Source organism: Balaenoptera borealis (assembly GCF_965194805.1).
Source record: "Balaenoptera borealis genome assembly, chromosome: 12".
Taxonomy (NCBI): Eukaryota; Metazoa; Chordata; class Mammalia; order Artiodactyla; family Balaenopteridae; genus Balaenoptera; species Balaenoptera borealis.
Genome location: NC_138869.1, coordinates 101,581,104 through 101,608,609, shown reverse-complemented (window position 1 = coordinate 101,608,609; position 27,506 = coordinate 101,581,104). Strand labels below are relative to the sequence as shown.

Genomic DNA, 27,506 nt, shown 5'->3' with positions numbered 1-27,506 from the left:
ACCATTGTAAAGTAATTATACTCCAATAAAGATGTAAAAAAAAAAAAAAAAAAAAAAAGACCAAGCCTGTTTTCACTGTTTCTTCTCTTCCTTTACAGGCCACTACGTCCATGGCATTTGTATCTATGGAAACGGAGACTTAAAGTGGTTGATTAATTCGTCAAGCCTCTTTGCTAACAAGTTTGAGCTCACTACGTACCCCCTTACTGTGGAATGCCTAGAGCTGAGGCTTAGAGAAAGAACCCTAAATCAGAGTGAAATTGCAATACAGCCCAGCTGGTATTTTTGATCCACTGCCACTCACGACTGAAGGGGACTCACAGCTGGAAAGGAGAGCTTTTCTTTGTGAGAAAAACTTGGCCTGGGTTATATGAACAGTCTCAGGGCCAAGGTTATGGCTTCAGGACCTGACTACGTTATTACATGTTAAAATATTCTCTGGACACCGTGAAAGAAATATGCTGTCAGGATGGTTGCACAGGGTGATGCTGGCGCTTTGGCCTCTCTGGCAGTTTCTTGAGGCTCACCTCTGTATCAGGCTAATGTTCTGATCAGTGACAAATTAAACTGTCCTCAGATCTTTGCATCCGATCCTCATCATATACAAATGTTCTAATGAAAAGGAGAATTGTGGATAATACTATTTAGGAAAAAAAGAACTGGGTTTCTTTGAAGAAGGAATCTTTTATAACAGATCTCTAGCCACACATTGATGGATATCCCCTGCTCTTTGCTTACCTGCACGTAGGCATAGAAATCGCTTTTTCGGTAACTGACCAATCTCCTTTACAACCTGAGCTCCTAGAACTGAGAACTAGATCTTCTTCCTGAGTTTCAACAGTAGCATTTTCAAGTTTCCTGTGTCTAAAGTTCTGTATAGAATTTAAAGCCATTCACAAGAGACAGAATTTAAGACAGCAGTCACTGCCTGCTGCTTCAGTAAAAGGCCCCCGGGGGGGAATCAGTTTCTTGAATATTTGTCAGAATATACTCTGATCCCTCTTTCTTGTTTTCCATTGAGAACATGGAAAAGTTCTTGAAGCATGAAGAATTTCTAGAAGAGAGGTGCTATTGCATGGGTGTAGCCTCAAGCCTTGAATATCTCAGAGTAAATCACTTTCCTTTATTGCCACTACTCTCCACCCCGACCAAAGTGATCTTATCTGCAAAATGGAGACCAAATTCTTTCCCGTAAGCCTTTAAGGAGTCCATAGTGTTCTCTGGGTAGCTTTGCAATGCCTGGGGGTCATAGGAGTGCCTGGATTTTTAAAAGCTTTCAAATGTGTGTGAGCCTTTGGTCACTTATCCTTCCTCCCATTCATGTATCCAATTCATTCATTCAGCATCTGGTCAATAAGTATTTCTTGAGTGTTTATTACACACCAGACACGTGCAGAGACAAAGAGGAGAAGTAAGTCAGAAGCCTTTTTCACTCTAAAAGTCCTGGCAATAACGTCAACATTGGAAAGGCTGCCCTAGAGAATCTCACAGGGTGGTTGTATTTTAACACCTTCATGTGTGGGGTTGTAGACTGTGGTATCAGGCCCAGGATATCAGAAATTACAAAGTGAGGTCTAAATGAGAGATTATTCCCAAGAGAGAAGGGAAGGAGGAGACGGAAGCCACAGCCGATTGTGTTCTAGGTGTTCTGCTTGCTCCTTTAGGTCTCATGGCCTTCAAATCTCACAACGCTCTTGGGAAGCTCGCATGATTACCCCCATTTTGCAGATGAAGTGAGTGAGGCCTAGAGAGGTTTTTAGTCAGCATTAGGAAACAAGTTCTCTGTCTGAGAATCGGGATTGTCTTATTGGTCTCCTTTGTTCATTTCCTGAGGTGGAACATTTAGAGAAGGTGAAGTAAAGCCATATTTAGCATCCCAGAATGGTCTCAGTGTTAATATTGAGAAAACGTCCTGTCACGTCAGAAAAATGTGAAGTCTACTCTTATATTCCATCCAGTTGCTTGATATTTATTTATTCTAATGAAAAACAGTAACTACAATTAATGATACATTTAATCCACGCAATGTTATTTTTTTCTGTAATTGTGCCTGTTGAATGTTAATCATATTTAATGACTTTGAATTTAATGACTTCTAGTGACTTTGAAGTAAAGCCTTCTTTTTTCCTGCTACCGGAAAAAAAAAATGGAACTGTAGTGGTTGATGAAGAGTCAAGGCATAGGGAACACACCCAGAGCTAAAGGCAGAATCTGAAGATCACCTTTTTTTTTCAACTAATTTACATGACACCACTTGAGAAGAAGGGTTGCTTTACACTGGATCCTTCTCTTGTAGAACAAGAAATCTTTTGCAATAGAAGATGTTTACATGTCCGTTGTTGGTCATTTCTTCTATGTCTTAAGTACTTTAATATTGGGAGAGTGTAGTGTTTGGACTAGTGGGTTTCTGCTAGCCCTTGGAGATGCCCTGAAAACTTTGTTTTCAATGATGTTCCATGTTGTTTTCTTGGAAATAAATTAATATATTGTTTTCCACCTTTGGGGCTATTGTGTATTTTTATTTGATCGGCATTTGAAGATAATTCTCCTAACATTTTCTAAAAAATACAAATAAATACATTCATACATATGCACATACTTGTCTAAAAATGCCCATCCACTGAAAAATAATTAAGCTTTTCCTCTGTGGAGTGCTGGGGAGAATAATTGGGAATGATAGAGAAGAGAATATAATGGAAGATCAATTTCATTTAAATTGGCTACAACCATTTTAAAATCTGAGGCAGGAAGAAGTTAGCCTTCTACTATTGCCTCCTTTATTTTTTAAAAATCAAGGTACAATTTAGGAAAAAGACATGTTAATATTATCATAATTATTCGATTGTCAAATGCCAAAGTTTTTGAGCAGCCTCTCAGTGCTAAGTTTGGCTAAACAAATTTTGCCTCTAACAGACACATGGAAAATGACAGAAATACTGAGGAAAATAACTCATTTAAACAACATCTGATGCACCATTTTTTTTAATGCAAAATGTTTAAAAACTAAAGTGAAAAACATTTCAAACTACAAAAACAATAAAAATATATGTTCAGTTCTATCTCTGGGAGGGCGGCTGAGGCGGCGGCAGCGGTCGGGATGCCGGCTGAGGGGGCGCTGAGGCGTGAGCTGTGGCGGCACTGGGCGCCCCTCGCTCCTCGGCCTCTGGGGGCCATGGGCTCCGAGAAAAAATATATATATATATATGTTCATAAAAATAGAAAGAATACATAAATCAACTATACTTCAATAAAAATTTTTTTAAAATATGATAAAATCAAGTTCATAGGTAAAAAAAATAGAAAGAATACAGAAGAATATAGAATAAAAAGTGAATTCCTTTCTCCAGAAGTAATCACTTGATTGGTGTATATTCTTAAGTGTCTTTTCAGTGCAGTGATATCCTATGGCAGTGCTGTCCAAAAGAATTTCTGCAATGATGAAAATGTTCTGTATCTACACTGTCCAAGATAGTAACCACTCAATTTAGCCACTGGGCACTTGAAATGTGGCCAGTGTGACTGAGGAAATGTTACTTATTTTTAGTCACATGTGACTAGTGGTTATTGTACTACACAGTTCTATAGTTCTACTTCAGTTATATACACGTGCTTGTGTATACAATGGAAATATACACAAAGACACATGTACTGACTTTTTTTTAATGAGTTGATTATAGAGATGTATAATAGAAATTATATCTTTTTGCAACTTGCTTTTCTGGGCCCTTTAAAAATAAACTTTTACTTTTAGTATAGTCTTAATTTTACAGAAAAATTACAGATAATACTGAGTTCCCATATAACATAATCAACATATAACATTAGTATAATACATTTGGCACAATTAATGAGCCAATATTGATACATTATCACTATTACCTAATATTCATACTTTATGTAGATTTCCTTAATTTTTACCTAATATTCTTTTTTTGTTCCAGGATCTTATCCAAGTGCCACATTAGGTTTAGGTATGTTTCTACAGTCTCCTCAGGGCTGTGACTGTTTCTCAGGCTTTTCTTGTTTTGATGACCTTGACAATCTTGAAGGGTGCTGGTTGGAGATTTTGCAAAATGCCCCCCACCCATTGGTTTTGGCTGATGTTTTTCTCATGGTTAGATTGAATTTGGTTGGGGGTTTGGAGGAGGAAGACCACAGAGGTAAAGTAACATTTTCATCACATGATATGAAGGGTACACACTATCAACTTAGCTTATCACAGCTGATGCTGGCCTTGGTCACCCGGCTTAAGTAGTGTTTGTCAGGTTTCTCCACCATAAAGTGACTCTTTTTCCCTTTTTCCATACAACACTCTTTGGAAGGAAGTCATTATTCCAAGCCCATACATAAAGAATGGGGGTGGGGCTTCCCTGGTGGCGCAGTGGTTGAGAATCTGCCTGCCAATGCAGGGGACACGGGTTCGAGCCCTGGTCTGGGAAGATCCCACATGCCACAGAGCAACTAGGCCCGTGAGCCACAACTACTGAGCCTGCGCGTCTGGAGCCTGTGCTCCGCAACAAGAGAGGCCGCGATGGTGAGAGGCCCGCGCACCGCGATGAAGGGTGGCCCCAGCTTGCCGCAACTAGAGAAAGCCCTCGCACAGAAACGAAGACCCAACACAGCCAAATAAATAAATAAATAATAAAGCACGTGTTTTTTTTAAAAAAAAATAAATAAAACATTTGATCTTGATCCTGTCCGTGGCTTTTATTAAACTTTTTAATTATTTCTAATAGTTTCTCAATGTGTTACACCTTGCATTTTCTAGTGCTAATCTATAAATAGCAGTTTTGCTACAATGAGGTATCACCTTACACTGGTCAGAACGGCCATCATCAAAAAAGTCTACAAATAATAATTGCTGGCGAGGGTGTGGAGAAAAGGGAACCCTCCTACACTGTTGGTAGGAATGTAAACTGGCTCAGCCACTATGGAAAATATTATAGAAGCTCCTCAAAAATCTAAAAATTGGGACTTCCCTGGTGGCACAGTGGTTAAGAATCCATCTGCCAATGCAGGGGACACGGGTTCGGCCCTGGTCCGGGAAGATCCCACATGCCATGGAGCAATGAAACCCGTACATCACAACTACTGAGCCTGTGCTCTACAGCCCGTGAGCCACAACTACTGAAGCCCGCGTGCCACAACTACTGAAGCCCATGCATCTAGATCCCATGCTCCGCAACAAGAGAAGCCACCGCAATGAGAAGCCCATGCACCACAACGAAGAGTAGCTCCCACTCGCTGCAAGTAGAGAAAGCCTTCGCACAGCAACGAAGACACAACGCAGCCAATAAATAAATAAATAAATAAATAAATAAAATTTAAAAATAAATAAATAAAATAAAAATAGAGTTACCATATGATCCAGCAACCCCACTCTTGGGCATATATCCAGAAAAGATGAAAACCCTAATTTGAAAAGATACATGCACCCCAATGTTCATAATAGCACTATTTACAATAGCCAAGACATGGAAGCAACCTAAATGCCCATCAACAAATGAAAGAATAAAAAAGATGTGGTATATGTATACAATGGAATATTACTCAACAATAAAAAAAGAACAAAATATTCCCATTTGCAACAACATGAATGAATCTTGAGATTATCATACTGACTAAGTCCAACAGAGAAAGACAAATATCATATGATATCACTTATCTGTGGAATCTAAAAATTAATACAACTGAGTTTATTCACAAGACAGAAACAGACTCACAGACGTGGAAAACAAATTTATGGTTACCAGAGGGGAAAGAGGGGGAGAGGGATAAATAAGGAGGGATTAACAAATATATAACAATATATATAAAATAGATAAACAACAAGATTTTCTGTATAGCACAGGGAACTATATCCAATACCTTGTAATAAACAATAAAGGAAAAGAATCTGAAAAAATAAAAATAAAAAATTCTTTAAAATAAATAACAGTTTTACCTTTTCCTTCTTTTTCTTGTCTTCTGACACGCAGAAATTTGCAAAACAATTTTAAATGGTAGCAGTGTTAGCAGCTGTTCTTGAGTTTTTCCCAACATTAAAAAGCATGTTTAACTCTGGTACATGATGTTGGAGGTTTGAAGTAGATTTCTGGTAGATGTCCTTTATTGAGTTAAGAATCAGAATACCCGAAAATAAGTATAAATAAAATTATATTATGAGTCTAATTTTTTTTAAAACCCCAGTTGCTATCTCTTTTTAGTTGCTTAATGGAATTATGAGTGACTTTGGTTTAAAAAATTTTTTTCTTTGCACATATTACTTCAAAAGATAAGAAGGAAAGGTCACCACTGTTAATCTTTTTACACAGTAAGAATTTAGGATAGCAGGAACTTCCCTGGTGGCCCAGTGGTTAAAACTCCGTGCTCTCAATGCAGGGGGCCTGGGTCTGATCCCTGGTCAGGGAACTAGATCCCACATGCCGCAACTAAAGACCCCACATGCAGCAACAAAGATCCCTCGTGCCACAACTAAGACCCGGCGCAGCCAAATAAATAAATAAATAATAATTTAAAAAAAGAATTTAGGATAGCAGTCTATGCAGAGCAGTCTATGCCAAGTGGGAAACGGGAGCAGAGATTCACTTGAACAGACTAAGCAAATAACTGGAGTTTGGGAAGACTAATGCCAGAACTAGAAGTTTCCTGTTGTGACTACTCCCTCTTCTGGTCAGGATGGCTAAGGGCTTAAAAGGTCAAGCCAATGGAAAGACACTGGAGGTCAACCTCCCGGGGTCAAGTTCTGACCTCGGAAAGAAGACTAACAGTGATATCTCTGAAAGGAGGAGAGTAAGAGGTGCCGCTGACCACGCTCACTTTTCCGCGAGGAACGCCTACAAGCTTTGAAAGTGGTGGGCTTCCGTGGTGTTTGCCGGGAAGATTAACTTTGGTGAGTCCTTGAGAGCCAGCCCAGGAGGCCTGCCCGACCTCTTGGGAAGGATACTGGGGGCTGAATGGTCCCAAACAAAAGGGTTCTTATGAAAAGAAGGCAAAATTCAGAAACCAATGGCCAGCATCATGTGTCAAACTGTAAAAGTGAATCTCAGGCGTGTGATAGGAGCTGAGGCTGTTAGGAGAAATAGTTGAAAAAGTTAGTGCAAGGTGAAAGTGAATTATTTATGAACTTCAAGCCATTTATTTCTATTAAAGTGAATTAATTATTAGTGAGCTTCAGGGCATCAGCTGTACACAAGGCAACAATGGAAGGTTTTCAATGGCTTTCTTTTTTTTTTTTAATTTTTATTTATTTATTTATTTATTTATTTTATTTTGGCTGTGTTGGGTCTTCGTTTCTGTGCGAGGGCTTTCTCCAGTTGTGGCAAGCGGGGGCCACTCTTCATCGCGGTGCGCGGGCCTCTCACTATCGCGGCCCCTCTTGTTGCAGAGCACAGGCTCCAGACGCGTAGGCCCAGTAATTGTGGCTCACGGGCCTAGTTGCTCTGTGGCATGTGGGATCTTCCCAGACCAGGGCTTGAACCCATGTCCCCTGCATTGGCAGGCAGATTCTCAACCACTGCGCCACCAGGGAAGCCCCCTCGATGGCTTTCTAAAAGGTTTTATTTTAAAATAACTTTAGACTGCAGAGAAAACCAAAGTTCAATGATCTAAACCAGTTTTGTCTGGTTTTTAATTCTATGCTGGCTGTGTGTTGAGAGTCGGAGCCAGGTGACTTTCACCTTTGCACAGGACAGACCAGATGGGTAAGGTGAGTCCCAGTAACGTGTAGTGCCATCACATTAAACCAAATGACAGCAAGGGACTGGTCTCAAATGATATTTACAGATGAAAATTGCACTATGAAAAGGAAAATTCTGTACATTCTCTATTCTAGACTATGGAAATGGATAAAAGAAAAGGATGGGGGAGGAGAGCAAATCCATAATCACACCACTAAGAAAATGGTGGGGAAGAAAGCAGGGGTAGGGCAGTTAAAATGTGTCCTGCGTCTGACAGATCACTGGTTGGGAAACTCTAGATTCATTTTCTTAGGATTTTACTAAATAGGTGTAATGGGTCGTGAAGAGCAAGGAGGAAAAGCACTGATTACTGACAGGTCCGCACATTGAAACTCTGGTGCTTAACACCTTTTGTGATCCCCTGCCACATACCTCTGAGCAGGTGAGGCATGATAACTCCATGATTAGCATTCCATGGTGGCTTTCACAGAGAACTCAGCAGGAAGTACCCAAATTAGACTTTCCAATTGCATGGCTGTGTATCACAGATGACCCAGTGGAAGAATGATGGTTTAAAAAATAACCACAGTAATAACATGAGATTCTTTGGGGATAACAGCTACAAAAAGCAACAGAGTGACTTAAATACATGACAGGCTGGTAGAGAAATACTTGAAAATCTAGGAAATTTACTAAAACACTGATGTTGTAGTCATTACCATACATGGAAATTTTCCTACCTGGATATGTGATCAAGAAATTTTTCTAAGGGATGGTGGGAATCTGGGCAAATGCCATTTGAAAAACTTCCACAGTATAAAATGGGGGTAAAGAAATGTTGTTGTGTTTTCATAGGATTTTTTTGAGCAGGAAGCTTCCACTTATTCCTCTCTATATTTAACAAATGCACTGTGCCAGTTTCAGGTTCTGGGTATACAGCCGTGTATTAAGACTGGCAGATCCTTTATATCGTAGTTGAAGGGATAGAAAAATTACAAAAATATATGAACAAACAAGATAATTTTAGATAGTGATTAATTGTTACTGTGAAGAAAATAAAACAGGCTGAAGTGACAGAGGTCAACAGATGTGGAGATAGTGGGTTTCCCCTAGATTAGGTTGTCAGGCAAGACCTCTCCATCGAGGGAAGATTTTGAGACTACAGTTTTGCTCTCTGCAATTGATCACAAAGACTGTAGTTGGATGTTGAGACTTGCCTTTACCAATGTATTTCTTGGCTTTGTTGAAAATCCAGCGAGTCAAGAGATCCTTGAAGAAAAAGTTGGTTCCCGTGCTTGGGCAGTGAAAGTATGTCTGCAACATAGTGTAGCACCAGAAATTAGGGTAGTGCTCAGAGAATAATGAGAACATATAAAAAGGCACAGAAGTCACCTTGAAGAGGCTCCTGCTGGCTAATCTGGGACACTTTGAGCATCCAAATAAATATGATAGTAATAGGTTGTAATTCAATAACTAAGAGTCCATAAATCCATACATGCATATATACATACATATATACACACCTAAATGGAAGAGAAGGGAAAGCTCTTATAGTAAAAGACCAACTAATAAATACAGAAGGAATAATGGAGTTAGGAAATCATGAATGGTTGCTGTAACTAATGAGTGAAAGTCTGACAAGGAACAGAATACTTACATAGTTTCAAAATATCTCCCCATAGATTACTTATTAATTTTAAGCATTCAATTGTAACTTTACAGTGAAAAAAAAGCCTAAACACATCATCTAATCAAGTGATCAAAGTTATATCACTGGGAATTCCCTGGTGGTCCAGTGGTTAGGACGCTGCCCTTCCATTGCAGGGGACACAGGTTCGATCCCTAGTCAGGGAACTAACATCCTGCAAGTGGTGCTGCACAGCGGGGGGTTGGGGGGGGGAAGTTACATTGGGATATAAATTACATAAAAAGTTACATAACACTGGGACAGATTGACTCAAGTCAATCTGATAGAAAGCACTGAGGACATAACATCACTTTAGTGGTGTCCCTAAACTGAACAAACTGAATTTGTACTCATGAGAAAACATCAAACAAACCCAAATTGATCAACATTGTAGAAAATAACTAGCATGGTCCTAGATTAAAGGAGATTAATGAGAAATGAAAATCAATGCAACACATGATCCTGGATTAGATCCTAAACTGGAGGTATAAGGAAAGCTATAAAGGACATTACTGGGAAAATAGAAAAAAAAATAGTATACCGATTATGGATTAGATAATACTATTGTGTCAATTTAAAATTTCCTGATTATACAAAAAAATTCTTTTTACTGAGGAAGTACCAAGGTGTTTAGAGTGTAAGGTAGCATGATGTCTCCAACATACTCTCAAATGGTTCAAAATATGTACACGGCACATACACACAGAATAGTAAAGCAAATGGAACATATACAAACAACTGGTGGATCTTGTACTATTACTTCAGCTTTTCTGTAAGTATGAAAATATATTAACATGAAAAGTTACCAAAAAGCCAACCAACTAGCAAAACAAAAAACACCCAAAACCTCACTTGCTTAAGCTTCATCTTGGTGATATGACTGAAGTCATCATTTCTGAAGGAACTCTGACCTTCATGGCACAGCTGTATAAGGTGGAACTGAGCTCCTATTGTACCCCTGGACATGGTGGTACCACAAGCCAAGTTCCAAGTATAATCCTCTCTGCCCTTTGAGTACAGCAGAAACCTTATTTATCCTTCATAATCAACACTTATCAATCTAGTCAAAACCATGACCTTTCTAGGATCAGCTTGTAAATTTCTTTCTTTTTTTTAATGTATGCCTCTTTTTTTTATAAAGTCTTAATCATGGTAACTTTATTTTTAATTTATTTATTTATTTATTTATTTATTTTTGGCTGTGTTGGGTCTTCATTGCTGTGCGCGGGCTTTCTCTAGTTACAGCGAGCGGGAGCTACTCTTTGTTGCCGTGCGTGGGCTTCTCATTGCAGTGGCTTCTCTTGTTGCGGAGCATGGGCTCTAGGCGCATGGGCTTCAGTAGTTGTGGCACGCAGGCTCAGTAGTTGTGGCACACGGGCTTAGTTGCTCCGTGGCATGTGGGATCTTCCCAGACCAGGGCTCAAACTCATGTCCCCTGCATTGGCAGGCAGATTCTTAACCACTGAGCCACCAGGGAAGTCCCTCCGCTTGTAAATTTCTGATAAGAATCCGCTGGGATTCTTTGGAAGACATCAGTAAAGTGCTTAGTAATCTCCTTTCATGGATGATATGCAAAAGCCACAAGGAGAATGAGAACTAGAAATTCTAACTTTGATGAGACTAGAAGAAATTGAAACTCTAAACCACAAAGTATGCAGAAGGGTTTCCAAAGCAGCAAAGATGGAATACTGTTGCATGTGAGAGGAAGGAGACAGGAGATGTGTATTTCTACAAATCTCCAAAAGAGCCAGCAAAGAAGATTTCTCCAAGGTGAGGAGACATTCTCAGAGGTATAAAACCAAAAAGCCTTCTCTTTTTTACACTAATGAGTCCAAGGTGCCTGGACAGGCAATAAGAATGTCTATGAACCTGGTTTGGTTCCAGAGAGACAAAGGAGATGAGGCTAAATGAGAAAACTCACAGATAAGCTGAATTTATAGCTACCTACCAAAAAACCTACTGCAAACACATTATTCTTTTTTTTTTTTTTATCTTTATTGGAGTATAATTGCTTTACAATGTTGTGTTAGTTTCTGCTGTACAACAAAGTGAATCAGCTATAAGTATACATATATCCCCATATCCTCTCCCTCTTGAGTCTCCCTCCCACCCTCCCTATCCCACCCCTCTAGGTGGTCACAAAGCACCGAGCTGATCTCCCTGTGCTATGCAGCAGCTTCCCACTAGCTAGTTATTTTATGTTTGGTAGTGTATATATGTCAGTGCTACTCTCTCAGTTCATCCCAGCTTCCCTTTTCCCCCACTGAGTCCTCAAGTCCGTTTTCTATCTCTGCATCTTTATTCCTGCCCTGTCACTAGGTTCATCAGTACCTTTTTTTTAGATTCCATATATGTGCATTAGCATATGGTATTTTTCTCTCTCTGACTTATTTCACTCTGTATGACAGACTCCAGGTCCATCTACCTCATTACAAATAACTCAGTTTCATTCCTTTTTATGGCTGAGTAATATTCCATTGTATATATGTGCCATGTCTTCTGTATCCATTCACCTGTTGATGGACATTTAGGTTGCTTCCATGTCCTGGCTATTGTAAATAGTGCTACAATGAACATTGTGGTACATGTACCTTTGTGAATTATGGTTTTCTTAGGGTATATGCCCAGTAGTGGGATTGCTGGGTCATGTGGTAGTTCTATTTTTAGTCACATTATTCTTTTTATTTTTATTTTTTTATTTTTAATTTTTTTTGAAAACACATTATTCTTAAGGGTGGAATCTCAGAAGGATTTCCTTTAAAGTCTGTAATACGGATGTCCACTACCAATCCTATATTCAACATTTTCAGTGAAATTGTAGTCACCTGAATAAGGTAAGAAAAAGAAAAAACTTGTATAAGAATTGGAAAAGAAATTAATTTGCCATTATTTTCAGACAGTGTGATTGTCTAGAAGGTTAATAAGCTAAGAGCCTATAGGAAAGCTACTAGAATTAGTAAATAAAATCAGTTGGTTGCTGAATATAAGGTCATTACATATAAGTGAATGGTGTTTATATACACCAGCAAAGAATATTTCAAACAATAATAAAGACCCATAAATTATTAAGGGTAAATCTAACAAAAGATGGACAGACTTTAACATATAAATTTATAAATTTTATAAAAGACTTAAAAATGGAGTGCTATAACAACTACTGAAGTCTGCGTGCCTAGAGCCCACGCTCTAAAACAATAGAAGCCACCACAATGAGAAGCCCGTGCACCGCAACGAAGAGTAGCTCCCACTCGCTGCAACTAGAGAAAGCCCACGTGCAGCAACGAAGACCTAATGCAGCCAAAAATAAATAAATAAATTTATTTTTAAAAGGAAATAATTATTTTAAAAAATGGAGTGCTCTACTATTTTCATGGATTGAAAGATTCAATATTTTAATTGAATTAAATAATTACCTCCCAATAAATTTATAAATTCCATGCAGTTCCAATAAATATCACTGCAGAATTCTTTTTTTTTGAAATTTCCACATTCATTTTATAATCTATATTTAGTCTTTCAAGTTAGAATGTCCAAAGGTTACAAAATAAGAGAAAAAGTTAATATAATTGTATCATTCAAGGAATAAATTTGAAGTAGCCATCTACTACAGAGACCATCTCATAAACTTACATACACACAATGTACCTCGCACTGACAGGTTTACTGTAGTGGCCTTGTTGCTAAACTCTGGGTACACATTTGTTAAGGACAAAAAATTCTTAGAGGTGAATAATAGCAAATAGTGATATGGTCATAAACAACTTCAGATAAACTATAGAGGTTTTCACTGCAGAATTCTTAACAGGATTTTACAAGCTGATCCTAGTACTAATTGGCAAGTATAAGGACCCAAAACTACATGTCTCTATAGTTTTACTTCAGTTTTCTTTTGTTTATTAACTGTTTTCTTAGGTGATAGTGCTTCTCTTTATTGAATTGGGGGTTTCTCTTTCATGTTTCAGTTTTCTTCAATTGTTTTTGATATTTATTGGTATGTCCCAGCCATTTACACCAAGAACCAGCAACCATTTTCTACGAAAGGCCTGAAAATAAATATTTTAGGTTTTGCCGGCCACGTATGGACTCTGTCATATGTTCTTTGTTTTTGTGGGGTTTTTTGGGGTTTTTTCGTTTTTGTTTTTAACACTTTGAATGTAGAAATGTAAAATGTAAAAACCATAGTCAGCTTGCAGGAAATACAAAGCAGGCCACAGGCTGAATTGGCTATCCTTGCTCTGAGTCTACACTCCTTCCTGTTGCTTCATGAAAGTGGAGGATGAGAGAGAGGACTGACTTATCAGATTTCTCAAGATTCAGTTTTCCAACCACTGTCCAAGGTTGGTGCACGGAGAATGCCACTGTGTGACAAAGTCTCACTGGTCCTTGGCAAAATGAGAAGAAAAGAAGAGCAAGTTTTTCATAAAGCTTGATTTCTAAAATTTAAAGAACTGGTCTTTCTTTGAAATTAACTCTTTCCTCTTTTGTTTGCATATTAAGATGCCATATTTAAAAATGAAACGATGGGGTCTTCCCTGGTGGCACAGGGGTTAAGGGTCCGCCTGCCAATGCAGGAGACATGGGTTCAAGCCTTTGTCCGGGAGGATGCCACATGCCGCGGAGCAACTAGGTCCGTGAGCCACAACTACTAAACCCATGAGTCACAACTCCTGAGCCCACGTGCCACAGCTACGGAAACCCATGCGCCTAGAGCCTGTGCTCTGTGGCAAGAGAAGCCACTACAATGAGAAGCCCACGCACCGCAATGAATAGTAGCCCCCGCTCACCACAACTAGAGAAAGCCCGTGTACAGCAAGGAAGACCCAACGCAGCCAAAAATAAATAAATAAATAAAATTAAAAATAAAAGAAAAATAAGAGAATGGGGGAGTTCCCTGGTAGTCTAGTTTTTAGGATTCAGCGCTTTCCTGCCGTGGCCGGGGTGCAAAACCTGGTCAGGGAACTGAGATCCCACAAGCCCTGCGGTGCAGCCAAAAATTAAAAATAAAAAAATAAAAAATAAAAATAAATGAAATGACGGGAACAGGTGATGGAAGTCGTTTAAGTGGTGAAGCAAAAAGTTGGCCATCGTACGTAGATCTCACTTTTTAAAAAAATTTCTAATCCATCAAATCGAGATGTCTGGGAGAACAATTTCTCTCGGCCATTGCTCTTTTTAAAAGTGTTTCTTAACCATCTGTGAAGAAAAGCCAGTTTTCTCCCGCTGGTCAGTGGTGGAGTGATATCTTTGTAAAAGAGAATGAAATGCATTATTAGAAAAATAAAATGGCGCTTGGATGTTGCACCGTCAAGAGTGCTGTCAGAGTTTCCAAACCCACACAGTTTCTGCATTGATCTTGCTGCAGACTGGTGAGCGGTTGGTGGACCAGCGCCGGTTTGCAGGACACACTCCCAGTGCACTAAGTGTCTCATTTAAAACATGATGCTCTTTCAACACCAGGCCCTGTAAAGGTGTGATGGGCAAGGGGGTTCTCTGGTCCCATCCAAGTGGGAGATGTCCAGAGCCTTTCATCTTGTAATATGCAGTATTTCTTGAACTTATTTTGGCCACAGAATCACCACTCCCGTTTTTGGTAGTTCATCTATTTAATATCTTTTCTTGTAACTCTAGTGTTCCGTAGATCCCAGTTTGGGAAACAGTATGTCTGCCTGATACTTAGAGGAGATAATCGATGTCCCCTCCCTCGTGCCAGCTTTCCATGTGGAACTCTGAGATGAGCCACAATGAGTATGCGGATGTGTTGGTGTGCCCACACCTCTTCCCGTGATTCGCTTTATCAAGAAGCAAAATTAATCCAGTATTTTCCTCTCCCTACGCCAAGTGACATCACTTCATTTCTGTTACCTTCACCCGCTGTTCCCATAAAAACGCCTGAGCCTTGCTACCTTTCACTTTTTCTCTAATCAGCTCAAGCAGCCCCTTCCTAGAGTCATTTTCTCTCATCCTTTACTGCTGTGCCCCGTGAATTCACCATTGGGTTGTCAGGTAAAGCCGTCTTTATCCTTTAAATTCTTCCTTCACACCATTACCAAGTCTTCTTTTAAAGCCACAGATCTAACCATGCCATGCCACCGCTTATAACGATTCCCTGCCATCTAGGTAAAGAGTTCTTTTGACAAACAGAAGCATCCATGTCCCCTTCCAGCCCTGTGCCTTCCACCCTGAATCATCCCCCCACCGCCACTGTGTGGTCAGAGCCCAGGAGCCTTTCAGGTCTGTATGGTCAGGCCACTCAAGATGGCTGTTCTCGGGCTTCCCTGGTGGTGCAGTTGTTGAGAGTCTGCCTGCCAATGCAGGGGACACGGGTTCGAGCCCTGGTCTGGGAAGATCCCACGTGCCGCGGAACAACTGGGCCCATGAGCCACAACTGCTGAGCCTGCGTGTCTGGAGCCTGTGCTCCCAACAAGAGAGGCCATGATAGTGAGAGGCCCGTGCACTGCGTTGAAGAGTGGCCCCTGCTCACCACAACTAGAGAAAGCCCTCGCACAGAAACGAAGACCCAACACAGCCAAAAATAAATAAATAAATAAGTAATTTTTTTTTAAAAATGATGGCTGTTCTCTTGCTCTTTATCATCTGCTGCTTGACAGTCCCTGCTTCCCATACACCTGCTCATGTGCACTTGCTTACTCCTTGGCCCAGCTCGTTATTGGTCCAATCCTTAGGCCAGAACAGCTCCACCTGCTAATTTATTAAAGGAAAATAGCTGCCCTCGTGATGGTCATTAACCTGAGGGGCTGTGAGGGACATGCCTGGCTGCTGGTTTCCCTGGTAACTGATGAGTCAACCTGACGTCAATTCCCCCCATAAATGGTAGCCTCCTTCTCCCCTGGGTAGCAAAGGTTGTTGCCACGACCTGCCTGCCGTCTGCTGTACATGGTGGGATGTCGCTCCAGGACCCTTTGTTTCAGACATGTAAGATCCCCTGTCCAGTCAACCACTGATGTCTCTGTTGCTGTCTCTGGGCTCTTTCTTCAGTCTCAAGGCTGGGCAACTACAAGGCTTGCAGGTCTGCAGGTTGCAGCCCAACAAGGTCTGTTTCCCCACAGGGTAGGATAGCAGCTAACAGAGTAATAGAGATTTTTAAAAAAGGATAGAGGAGGACAGGACATTCTGAGATCAGGCTTCCCAAGGGAGTGGCAGCATGTTCTCTAGGGGACTCTAGGTTTCTGTCTCGGTGAAGAATTGTGGGGAGGAAGTGAGAAGTATGTGGCTTCTAAAGTTCTCGCCTGGATAGAGGAGGTCCTCAACCAGAAGGGACTCGATGAAGAGCATCCAGTTTCCTTGGGAGGGAGGTAATGACTGCAGGTTCACTGGAAGAGGGGAAATGCTTCACTTCCTAGACTTCCAACTATGTTCATAGCATAACATGGTGCTGTCACGAAGCACAGTCACGGTGGCCACGAAGCCACTGATGACTTTAAGGAAATCCCCTCATAATATGTACTGAGGCATCCAAACCCTTGCCTATTGGCTCCACAAAGATGGTTAGGTGAAACCAGGGTACAATTTGAGACAAGAGAGCCTTAAATAAAATCGACTGCCTCACATAGAGATTTATTTCTATACCTTGATTTTATTATAACTTCCATGGTGCTCTGTACATTTCTGGGGCATGTATCATATTTTATCTTGTAATTTAGTAGTTTGGGAAGTTCTCTCTTGCTTTAGCTATGAGTCTCCTCAGGTGTGATCAGATGCCTGATTCATCTTGCAAATCCAAAGTGTCCTGTCTAATAATATTTGTTTATTGAATCAATTAGTGCTGTAAATTTCTGTAACTTCTCAGCTTGAAACGTGCATTCTTCCACAAAATTCTATTTCAGATTCACCCCCGCTACTTTTGCAAACAAATGCAGTTGATAGACTCACTGGCAATGATTCATGAAGTTGTCCATCTCCTCTCCTCCAGGTCCAAACCCCTCCCTGTTAAGGGCATGGGATCCCCAAGTATTTATCACCATTTGATAGAATGTGACAGTTATTAACACAGGTAAAACTGAGTACAGCCCATTACAAACACAGTAATTTGGGAATACCTATTGGACACCCAAGGTAAAGAATCAAAGTAAGCAGTCGGATACACTTAATGTGGAGCTCAAAAGAAAGGCCTGAGCTGCAAAAATAAATGTGAATTTCTTGCCCAGGATGCACAGAGCAGAATGGAATGGGAATGGATGAGTTGACCCTGAGAAAACTGTAGAGATGGAATAACATGCGGCTTAGGAGGGAGTTAACAAGAGGAATGGAAGTGGAGAACATCAGCTTTTCTAACCCGCCCACGTGGGCTGGCAAATTAAGAACTTGATTAAATCAGGACAATTTGGGTTCCCGTGAAGGAAATTGCACCAACAAGGGGAACTGTATTGGAAGTTTTGTGATTCCTGAAAAGAACAGGGGTGCAGAAAATGAAAACCTAGAGAGTGAAACACCACATGACTCTGTCCCTCTAGCCTTGTTATCTGCGTCTCTCCGTAAATTAACTTTACTCACAGCAGGAACATTGCTACAGCTGCTCCTGGGCCCTCTCTCTCCCAGTTTCACCACCAGAGGAGGACTGAGGTTTCTTCAGAAATCCCAGGGAAAACTTGATGGGTCCAACTTAGGTCATGAGATCATCCTGATCAATCAGCTGAAGCAGGGACCATGGCGTAGGCTGGGTTGCAGCCCACTGCTGGACCAGTCATCAACTGCGGCCAGAGAGGAAGGGTCAGTAATAGGAAAGGGCTCACTAGAATCTCAAGATTTGAGTCAGAAAAGCACTTCCTAGGACAGGTAGGCAGGGCAGACAAAACCAGGTGCCCAGGATACAACATCCAGACTCTGGAGGCAGAAGCTTGCTTATCGAAGGTACTGGGGATAACAGAAGTAGTGATGCCAGCCACATGTCCTCTGCCTCTAGTTGCCCATCCTTGTCTTTAAGGCAGGTCACATCTCAATAACTGTAGGACTCCTGCTGGCTTTCGGACGCTGCTCCTGAAATCCCCACTGTGGTTCTTTCAGGGGAAGCTGAGGCATACCCAGGTCTCAAAGTGCCCTACAGCAATCAGGGCAGCCCTCAATTATGTCCCCGCTCTTTCATCACAAGGAGCAGCCTCGTCCTTCCAGACCCCATCCCCATGAAGGCTACTCAGTCAGAAGCAAGGATCTATTGACTACGGATCCACACCATCCTAAAGTTGCCTCATCAGACGCTGGGGACTCCATCCCATTGACCTAGCGGTTTTCTCTTAATACAGCAAAACATAGCAGCACCAGAAATTCAGACATTTTTCCAAGCAATGTTCATCAACCAGTGATAAGTACAAGGTTTCTTTTGCTCTCTTATCTCCCTACTTGCAGCACAGAAATATTGCCCTTACTCTCAGGGGCTCATCTCCGTGGACAAGATAATCACAAACACAACTACAACGTCCACTGTTGATGATCTATGACCCACACTGCTCCCCACATAGGCCTAACAGGCGCTTATCACAATCAGTTAGGTCACTTACTGTCAACTCTCAACAGAATAACTGGAACAGGTCTGAGGCCACAACAATCAATGACTGATCATATCGCTGTTACCCAGAACTTTAGTAGAAGCGCCTCGCTATCTGCACCGACCCCTGATATTTATAAACCATGTGAACATTATGTAAACATCTATCTTTTTGTCATCACTCTCTTTTTAGAATTTAGAGCACTTGGCCCTTTTTGCAGCTGTAATTTGTTCCATTTGGTGGTAATCATTGTTGTTCATCTCATTTTGCCACTGGCTGGTCACCGCCATGAAAGGGAGCCTCTCTGTTCACACGAGACATTTTGTCGCCATCATTGTTAACCCCAAAATTCTGAAAGAGTCATCATTCTGCAACAGAGACATCCGGCCAGTCTGGCTTTCTGTGGCCCACAATCCAGCATTTGCTACCTTCTGAGTTATAGTCAGTGATGGAGAATATAAGGTAACCTTCACACTTATGCTGGGTGTTTATCGTTTTACAGGACTATTGGTGATAAGCAGAGTGATGTCAGAGGCATTGTGGACTGCTCCACATCATAGCAGGAGCCCCTTCAACATGTATGAATTTATGCTGATGCTTTAATTTTGTCCTTCACTGAGTTCTTATCTTATTCTAAATCCAGACCTTAATCATACTTCATCAAGTTCTGCATGTCATGTTATACACAGACCCAACAAATTAAGTTACGGTTCCAATGCCGCCCACAACTTTAAATCATCTGCTAACTTCTGGCTATTTATTCCCATTAAGCCAGATTATGTGATACCGTGTTTCTTAAACATATATATACCTATACACTGTATTTTATTTTATTTTATGGCTGCACATTTTATTTAATTTTATTTTATGGCGGCACCATGCAGCTGGCAGGATCTTAGTTCCCTAACCAGGGATTGAACCTGGGCCCTGGCAGTGAAAGTACTGAGTCCTAACCACTGGACCGCCAGGGAATTCTCATACACTGTGTTTTACTGAATCTGAAATACCGCTGATGATAAGCCCCATAATTTTTTTTATCACTGAGAAACACGAACCTTGCCAATTAAACTATGACAATGTTTTCTTACCACTTAAAATTTTTACTTAAAACTTTTTAAAGGGGTTCCTGTAGGACAGGGGTTGGCAAACTACAGCTCGTGGACCAAATCCAGCCTGTCATCTGTTCTTATAAATAAAGTTTGATTGCAACACAGCCAAGCTCACTGGTTTACCTGTAGTCTAGGGCTGCTTTTGCACCATACTTCCTCTGGAAGACTTGAGCAGTTGGGTCAAAGACAGCATGGACAAAAAATCTTTATTATCTAGCCAATCTCTGTTCTAGCTCCATTTAGACACATATTTTTAAAACCATATTTTCCTTTTTATTTATACACAAGATTGATATAAATGAAATAAATTGTTTATTTCTTTACAACAAATACGCAAGAAAACATAGATTTGTGGTCATTTCTCTAACGACAAATATTTGCCTCACTAAATTCAAATTTTTGCCCTGTTGATCTGCGTCTGTGCCCTTTTCATTTCACTGCCAAATCATAGTGTAATCTTTTTAAGACATGTTAAGTAGGGTCAGCACTATGGGCTGGGCCCCCCTGCTGGTCTCACCTGGGATCACTCATGGGGTTATAGTCAGCAGACCGTGAGTGCGGCTGTCTAGTGGCTATTTCCTAGGGCACCTCTGTTCTCCTCCATAGGGCCTTTTATCCTTAGGCTTGAGTGGGCTTCTTCACATGATGGTGGAAGTGTCCCAAAAGAGAAAAACCCCAGTGTGAAAGTGCTTATCATGTCCCTGTTTGCATCACATTTGCTGATGGTCCGTTGGCTAAAGCAGGTCGACAATGGTCAAGCCTCGCATCCGCGTAAGAAGGGACTGCACAAGGGCATAGCCACTCACCTGGGGCCACTAATGTAACTGCCTTAAGAGCACTAGAAAAAAAATCCCATCCCTCTCTTCTTTGGGTTGGGCAACTAGAAAGAGGAACCTCAGCAAGGGAGGTTAGATATTATGAAAGCCTGATTAGGGATAACAGAGCATGCAACTAGGACCACATTCATAGTATGTCCACTAGAGTTTTTTTCTCTAATGTTAAAAAGTCCCCATTATTTTGGTACTTCGAACTTAAAGAATAAAGGTGCAAAGCCTGTCCTGCCATTTGTTCAATTTCTACAGAAGCTCTTCCTTTAGCCTGTTTCCTCCTATTAGAGGTGACTCTGGTTAAATAAGACATGCATATAACAAGGTTCTCTCTCGGTGGGTCCCCTGGTACAGCTGTCTCAGTCATGGTCCATATTTGGCTGAGAAGGTAGAAAGGGATGGATTCCTCACTCCTGCAAGCTTCCAGCAGAGGTGGAATCAAAACACTGGTGGAAGGACTTCCCTGGTGGCGCAGTGGTTGAGAATCTGCCTGCCAGTGCAGGGGACACGGGTTTGATCCCTGGTCAGGGAAGATCCCACATGCCGCAGAACAGCTAAGCCCATGCGCGAAAGCTACTGAGCCCGCGAGCTACAACTACCGAGCCCACGTGCCACAACTACTGAAGCCTGCGTGCCCTGGAGCCCGTGTTCCGCAACAAGAGAAGCCACCGCAGTGAGAAGCCCGAGCACCGCAACGAAGAGTAGCCTCGGCTCCCGCAACTAGAGAAAGCCTGCGTGCAGCAATGAAGAGCAAATGCAGCCAAAAATAAATAAGTAAATAAATTTATTTAAAAAAAAAAAGACACTGGTGGAGTAGATACATCTCAGAAGGTTCCAGCAGTCCCTGCCCAATGGCTAACAGGCATCTCCATTCTAACGCACCCATAACAACCCTCGCCACCCTACTGCTCTCCCAGTTTTCTCCACTTCAGTCAGTGGAAGCACTGTCCATGCCATTACTCAAGCCAAAATCCCTGCGGTAATTCTAGACGCCTCCTATCTGTCTCACTACAATTATTAAGAGCTGCCATGTCATCTCCAAAAGGTACCTCAAATTTCTCCCCCTCTCTCCAAATCCACAGCTACGACCCCAGGATGAACCTCCAGCCTCTCTCCCAGGGCAGCTGCAGGTTTCCTTACTGGTCTCCCCACCTCTGCTGCCATCTCCCTCCAAGCTGTGCCCCATGAAGCAGCCAAGTGATAGTCGGAAGACAAAAAACAGACCACGTGAGTCCCCACCTTAGAGTCCTCTAGTTGCTTCCCAATACAGTTTTAATAAAATCCAAATTCTTTACGGTGACCTAAAATTCCTGCCTGAACTTGTTCGTGACTAACACACTAACCCAGGCATTCTCAACAGGGGAAAATACCTTCCCCAGGGAGGCAAAAATTGGTTCTGGAGAGTGAAGAAAGGGAATTAACTTTTTCAATGTATAAAACCCAGATACAGAGTATATAGAATAGCTATGGAATTAACATTTCATGGGGGGTGGGGGATGGTTGGGGGAAAGGTGTCTAAAGGGCTCCAGAAAGGGAGCTGTAATGAACACAGCTGAGAAATCCTGCTCTCACCTCACCTCAGGCCCCTCTTCCCCTGATGCTCTAGGCCAGTGTTATACCATAAAACATTATGCAGTGATAGAAATGTTCTGTAATCTGCACTGGCTAAGATGGTAGCCCCAGACACATGTGGTTACTGAACACTTGAAATGTGACTAGTGTAAGAGAGAAACTGAATTTTTAATTTTCATTAATTAAAATTTAAATTTCAGGAACTCCCTGGAGGTCCAGTGGTTAGGACTCTGTGCTTCCACTGCAGGGGCCCGGGTTCGATCCCTGGTCAGGGAACTAAGATCTTACAAGCAATGCAGCACGGCCAAAAAAAAAATTTTTTTAATTTCAATAGCCACATGGGGCTACCATATTAGTACAGCTCTAGACACACTGACTGGTCTCCTTTTGATTCAAGGACACCAAGGTCTTTGCACATGCCAGCTGAATCTGTTAGGATACTTCTGCTACTAATTACAAAAATTCAGAGTGGATTAAAGAGTAAGAAAATACATTGTGAAGTAAGTCAGAAAGAGAAAAACAAATACTGTTTGCTAACACATATATATGGAATCTAAAAAAAAATGTTTCTGACGAACCTAGGGGCAGGACAGGAATAAAGACGTAGAGTATGGACTTGAGGACACGGGGAGGGGGAAGGGTTAGCTGGGACAAAGTGAGAGAGTGGCATGGACACATATACACTACCAAATGTAAAATAGATAGCTAGTGGGAAGCAGCTGCATCGCACAGGGAGATCAGCTCTGTGCTTTGTGACCACCTAGAGGGTTGGGATAGGGAGGGTGGGAGGCAGACGCAAGAGGGAGGGGATATGGGGGTGTATGTATACATATAGCTGACTCACTTTGTTATACAGCAGAAACTAACACAACATTGTAAAGCAATTATACTCCAATAAAGATGTTAAAAAAATACATTATCGTACATAACGCCTAGATGTACAGAGACTCCAGGGTTAGCTAATTCAACAGCTCAATGCCGTTATCATGGATCCAGTTTCCTTCCATCTTCCTTCATTGCCATTTCCAGTTGATCAGCACTGCCTTCAGTTTGTTCCCCTAACTGTCACGAGGTAGCTGCAACAGTACTGAGCATTATATCTAAACCTAATGTCCAGAGAAAGAGAAGGTATCTGTCTTCTGTTTCTCCTTTTAAAAAATGAGGGGGGCTTCCCTGGTGGTGAAGTGGTTGAGAATCTGTCTGCTAATGCAGGGGACACGGGTTTGAGCCCTGGTCTGGGAGGATCCCACATGCCACGGAGCAACTAGGCCTGTGAGCCACAACTACTGAGCCTGCGCGTCTGGAGCCTGTGCTCCGCAACAAGAGAGGCCGCGATGGTGAGAGGCCCGCGCACCGCGATGAAGAGTGGCCCCCGCTTGCCACAACTAGAGAAAAGCCCTCGCACAGAAACGAAGACCCAACACAGCCAAAAATAAAAATAAATAAAATTTTTTTTAAAAATGAGGAAAAATTCTCCTCACATCTCATTAGCCAGAATTTTATCATATGTCTCTACCTAAACCAACCTCTAGCAAGAGGATTGCGACCACTGCATGTGTCTCAGATCACACAAGAGCCATTCCCTAGAGCCAGATATGATGCTGGCCCCCAAAGCACATGGCTGTATGAGGAGGATGGATACCTGAACAGGTCAGGGCTCTGTAGGAAAGTGGGGCCTTGCACACCTTCTTTTGGGATGGGGAACATGAATGGAGAACCTTACCATTGTCCCAGGTAGAACTAGATTGAACCAGTTAGGAATTTCCCAATGCCAGTGGTTCTCAAAGTGTGGCATCTGTACCATCAACAGCAGCATTACCTAGAAACTTTTTAGAACTGAAATCTTCAGGTCCCATGCAGACCTACTGAATCTGTGTTTTAACAAGCCTTCCAGGCAGTTCTGATGCCCTCTAAGGTTTGAGATTCATTGCTCTATTCCAGTGGTTCTCCACTGGGGGCATTCTACCCCCAAGGGACACTTGGCAATGTCTGGAGACATCTTGGTTGTTATAACTGGGGTATGGCATGCTACTGGCGTGTAGTGGTAGAGGTTAGGACATTGCACAGACAACCTCCACAGCAAAGAAGTGTCCAGCCCAAAATTTCAGTAATGCCAAGCTTGAGAAACCCTGTCCTATGCTATAGGGCAGGACAAGCTCCTTTACAGTCCGTCCAGCTCTCCTTGTTGGATTCAGCTCTTTGAGCCTCGTTGGGACAAGGATTAGCATGTATTAAACACTCTCAAAACAGTAGTCTATGGACAGAGTCTGGTTAACTAACCTAAGTAACAAGTCTTCAGGCCTTCAGGTCACTCAGATCAGTCCCGGTGGTCTCCTTAAGTACCCATCCATGGCAAAGCAATCAACAGGACACGGCGTTTACCTTCAGGACCAAAAAAAAAAAAAAAAAAGGAACCCATATTTTATAAGAGACACAGTCAACATATGCATTGAAGTTTCAGAACTGGTGTTTATGGGAGTCCAATTCCTCTATCTTAGAAGGCTGATAATCTGTTTTGATCAAGCACACTTTTTCCATGCTGAGGATTCAACTGTGACAAGTGAGTTTCCACTGTCTTCTGCTGTCTAGTTCTCTCATAAGAGAGCCTGAGGGTCAGGAAAAGGAAATCAAACATCTAGTTCTAATCTACACTTTTCTATACCAGATGCAGGCGAGAAACCTTGTATTGTCTGTGAATAGAGGAATGCAGCAAATTATATCAGAGTAGCTAATGCCACCATCAGTTCAGGTCAGGCCCATCTCATATTAAACCTGTTATCTTTTTTTTTTAAATTGATTTACAATGTTGTGTTAGGAAACCTATTTTCAAATGTCTTAACAGTGCAGCCTGTTCTACCATGATAGTTCTGCGACCTCTTCTGGCACTTACATAATATAACATACTTGGGACCTCCCTGGCAGTCCAGTGGTTAAGACTCCGTGCTTCCAATGCAGGGGGCGTGGGTTCGATCCCTGTTTGGGGAACTAAGATCCCACGTGCTTCGTGGCACAGCCAAAAAATGAAAAAACAAACAAACAAAACCATAATGTAACCACACTTCCGGAAATGAATGTGCTGGTAAAATTTATTTAAATTATGTTCTCTCATCTCCATCACATTTAAGTCTTGGAAATCTGTATTTGCATACAGAATCCAATACATTCCTGGGAGAATTTTTTTTTTTAACAAAAACAAAACAAGATACAATTAATGTGATAGTTGGGTAGCTTAATGAACATCTTGCTTTTGGGGGGTCTCATCTGGGATTTCAGAGTGAACTGTATCCAGAGGCTGCCAGTGGCAATTCATGAGAGAGTCATAGAGTTCTTCACTTTCCACCATAAATTCTTTGTTTAACTCCTCAATATTCAAATGAAGATTTGGATCTGCAGAAGCCAATAAAACATATGAAAAAAAAAAATACAGTTTTACAGGACACATATTAGAAACAGCTTAAAATTAGAACTTTTAAAAAAACATTAGCAGGAAATATTGCAGACATTTAATGTTAAATTTTTTAAATTGTGTGTTTACTTTCAATAAACTTAAAAATAGAAATTGAAGCTAAAAAAGTAGTGCTACCAGACTCAATGAGCATCTAGATGGTGACAGAGATGGAGAAAATGGATGGAATTGAGAGATAATGTGGAGATGAACGGACAGGACTTGGAAATGCATTAAACTTGGAGCAGTCTTGAGTTTCTAGCATGAGGACTTGGGCAGATACAATGCCAAAGAGTGAGCCAGAACTAAATCCCTACGACAGGGCTTTGAAAAATAAGCATGCTGCTTTATCTATTTAGTTAACAGATTGATATAAGTGAATAAATTGTTTATAGCAATTAATTCAGAAACAGAGGGAGACCTACACTGGAATTCTCCAGTAGGATCTCTCAGTTTCTAGCCAGTTGAGTGAATGAGGAACCTGGAAAAGGGGTTAGTTTTGTTTTCAACGAGGGCAACAGAAGGTTTCTGTTACCTTCTAGTGAATCTTCATCTTGGTTTTCAGCCAGAGCTGTGGTTTCCTACAATGAAAATCAGTATGTTAAGAAAAAACTAATTTTACTTAAAGGGTTACTCACTTTCTTGGAAGAATTTAGCTCTCAAAAATAATATACACTAAACTCCCTTTTGATCAACTTTACTTTGAATTTTGATTAAAAGAGCCTTTAAATGATATAAGTGCAATGGGTGAACCGCGTCCATAGAAGAAAAGTCACAAAGGAGGAGCATCAGACAAAGGCGTCTGGCTTCTCTGAAGTTTCGGGGAACTAACTGGCATCCTGGCGCCTGGGCGAGGAACCAGACGGCAGGGAGCCTGGCATCAGACTCCACAGGTACTGTAATAGGCACCCAACTCTCCACCTGGAGCTCTGCCCTTCCTTCCAGGTGACAATCTGCAAAGTCTCCATGAGCACATACCCCTCGTGGCCAAAGCAAACCAATCAATTATCTTCTTACGTAATGAAAGAAGTAAATTCCAGAAGCACTCCCAAAATAAATCTTGGTTAGTTAAACCAGACTCTGTGGGCTCTCCTGGGGCAATGCAAGTTTTTACAACTCCTCTCTGCAGGCACCGGCTGGGAACCTGCCTTTGTCAAGGACGTACAGCTGATTCCAGGGCCCCTGCTGTCTAGTTCCTCGCCCAGGCCCCAGGATGCCAGTTAATTCCCCAAAACTTCAGAGAAGCCAGATGCCTTTGGCTGAAGCTCCTCCTTTGTGACTTTTCTTCTATGGACTCAGTTCACCCACTGCATAATTGGTTAATTTCTGAAGTTGATAATATACTCAAACCTATACCTCTCTATTTAAAGATACAAAGTTAACCACAGGAAGTCAGACCATCTCCAAAAGAGCACAAAAAAGAGAGAAGTGAAAGAAGAAAAATATGATAAAACCTCAGGTGGGAGTTTCCTGGTGGTCTAGGGGCTAGGACTTGGCACTTTCACTGCCAAGGGCCTGGGTTCAATCCTTGGTCCGGGAACTAAGATCCTGCAAGCACCGAGGCACAGCCAGAAAACCCCAAAAAACAGGCTTGAAAAATTGGAAATGAAAGTCTGGGCAAAAAAATACCAAGCAAATGCACGTTTTAAAAACTGAAGGCTTAGGTGTTAAAGCCAAGGCTATCACA

At 41.5% G+C, this 27,506-nt stretch overlaps 2 protein-coding genes and 1 long non-coding RNA gene across 5 annotated transcripts in view; 2 read left to right on the top strand and 1 right to left on the bottom strand.

The window, feature by feature from the left end:
• Positions 1-2,498, top strand: part of LOC309608210 (N-acetyllactosaminide beta-1,6-N-acetylglucosaminyl-transferase) — an 87,497-nt gene extending 84,999 nt beyond the window's left edge. For all 3 annotated transcript variants that reach the window (XM_082347765.1, XM_082347766.1, XM_082347764.1), the window contains exon 3: positions 99-2,498. In XM_082347765.1, the coding sequence (XP_082203891.1) occupies positions 99-289 (191 nt within the window). In that variant the 3' untranslated portion in view covers positions 290-2,498. The remainder of the gene's footprint in view (positions 1-98) is intronic.
• The window catches only part of LOC309608220 (uncharacterized protein C6orf52), a 391,220-nt gene that overhangs the window by 355,374 nt on the left and 8,340 nt on the right, over positions 1-27,506 (bottom strand). Inside the window, exons 3-4 of the mRNA XM_082347789.1 lie at positions 26,355-26,400; positions 23,758-25,761 (exon numbers count right to left, since the gene is read on the bottom strand). Coding sequence (XP_082203915.1) covers positions 25,604-25,761; positions 26,355-26,400 — 204 coding nt within the window. The 3' untranslated portion in view covers positions 23,758-25,603. The remainder of the gene's footprint in view (positions 1-23,757; positions 25,762-26,354; positions 26,401-27,506) is intronic.
• On the top strand, positions 12,523-21,597 carry LOC309608232. Its single transcript, XR_014232756.1, has 3 exons — positions 12,523-15,111; positions 15,484-16,299; positions 17,297-21,597. It is a non-coding gene; the product is annotated as an uncharacterized lncRNA (long non-coding RNA).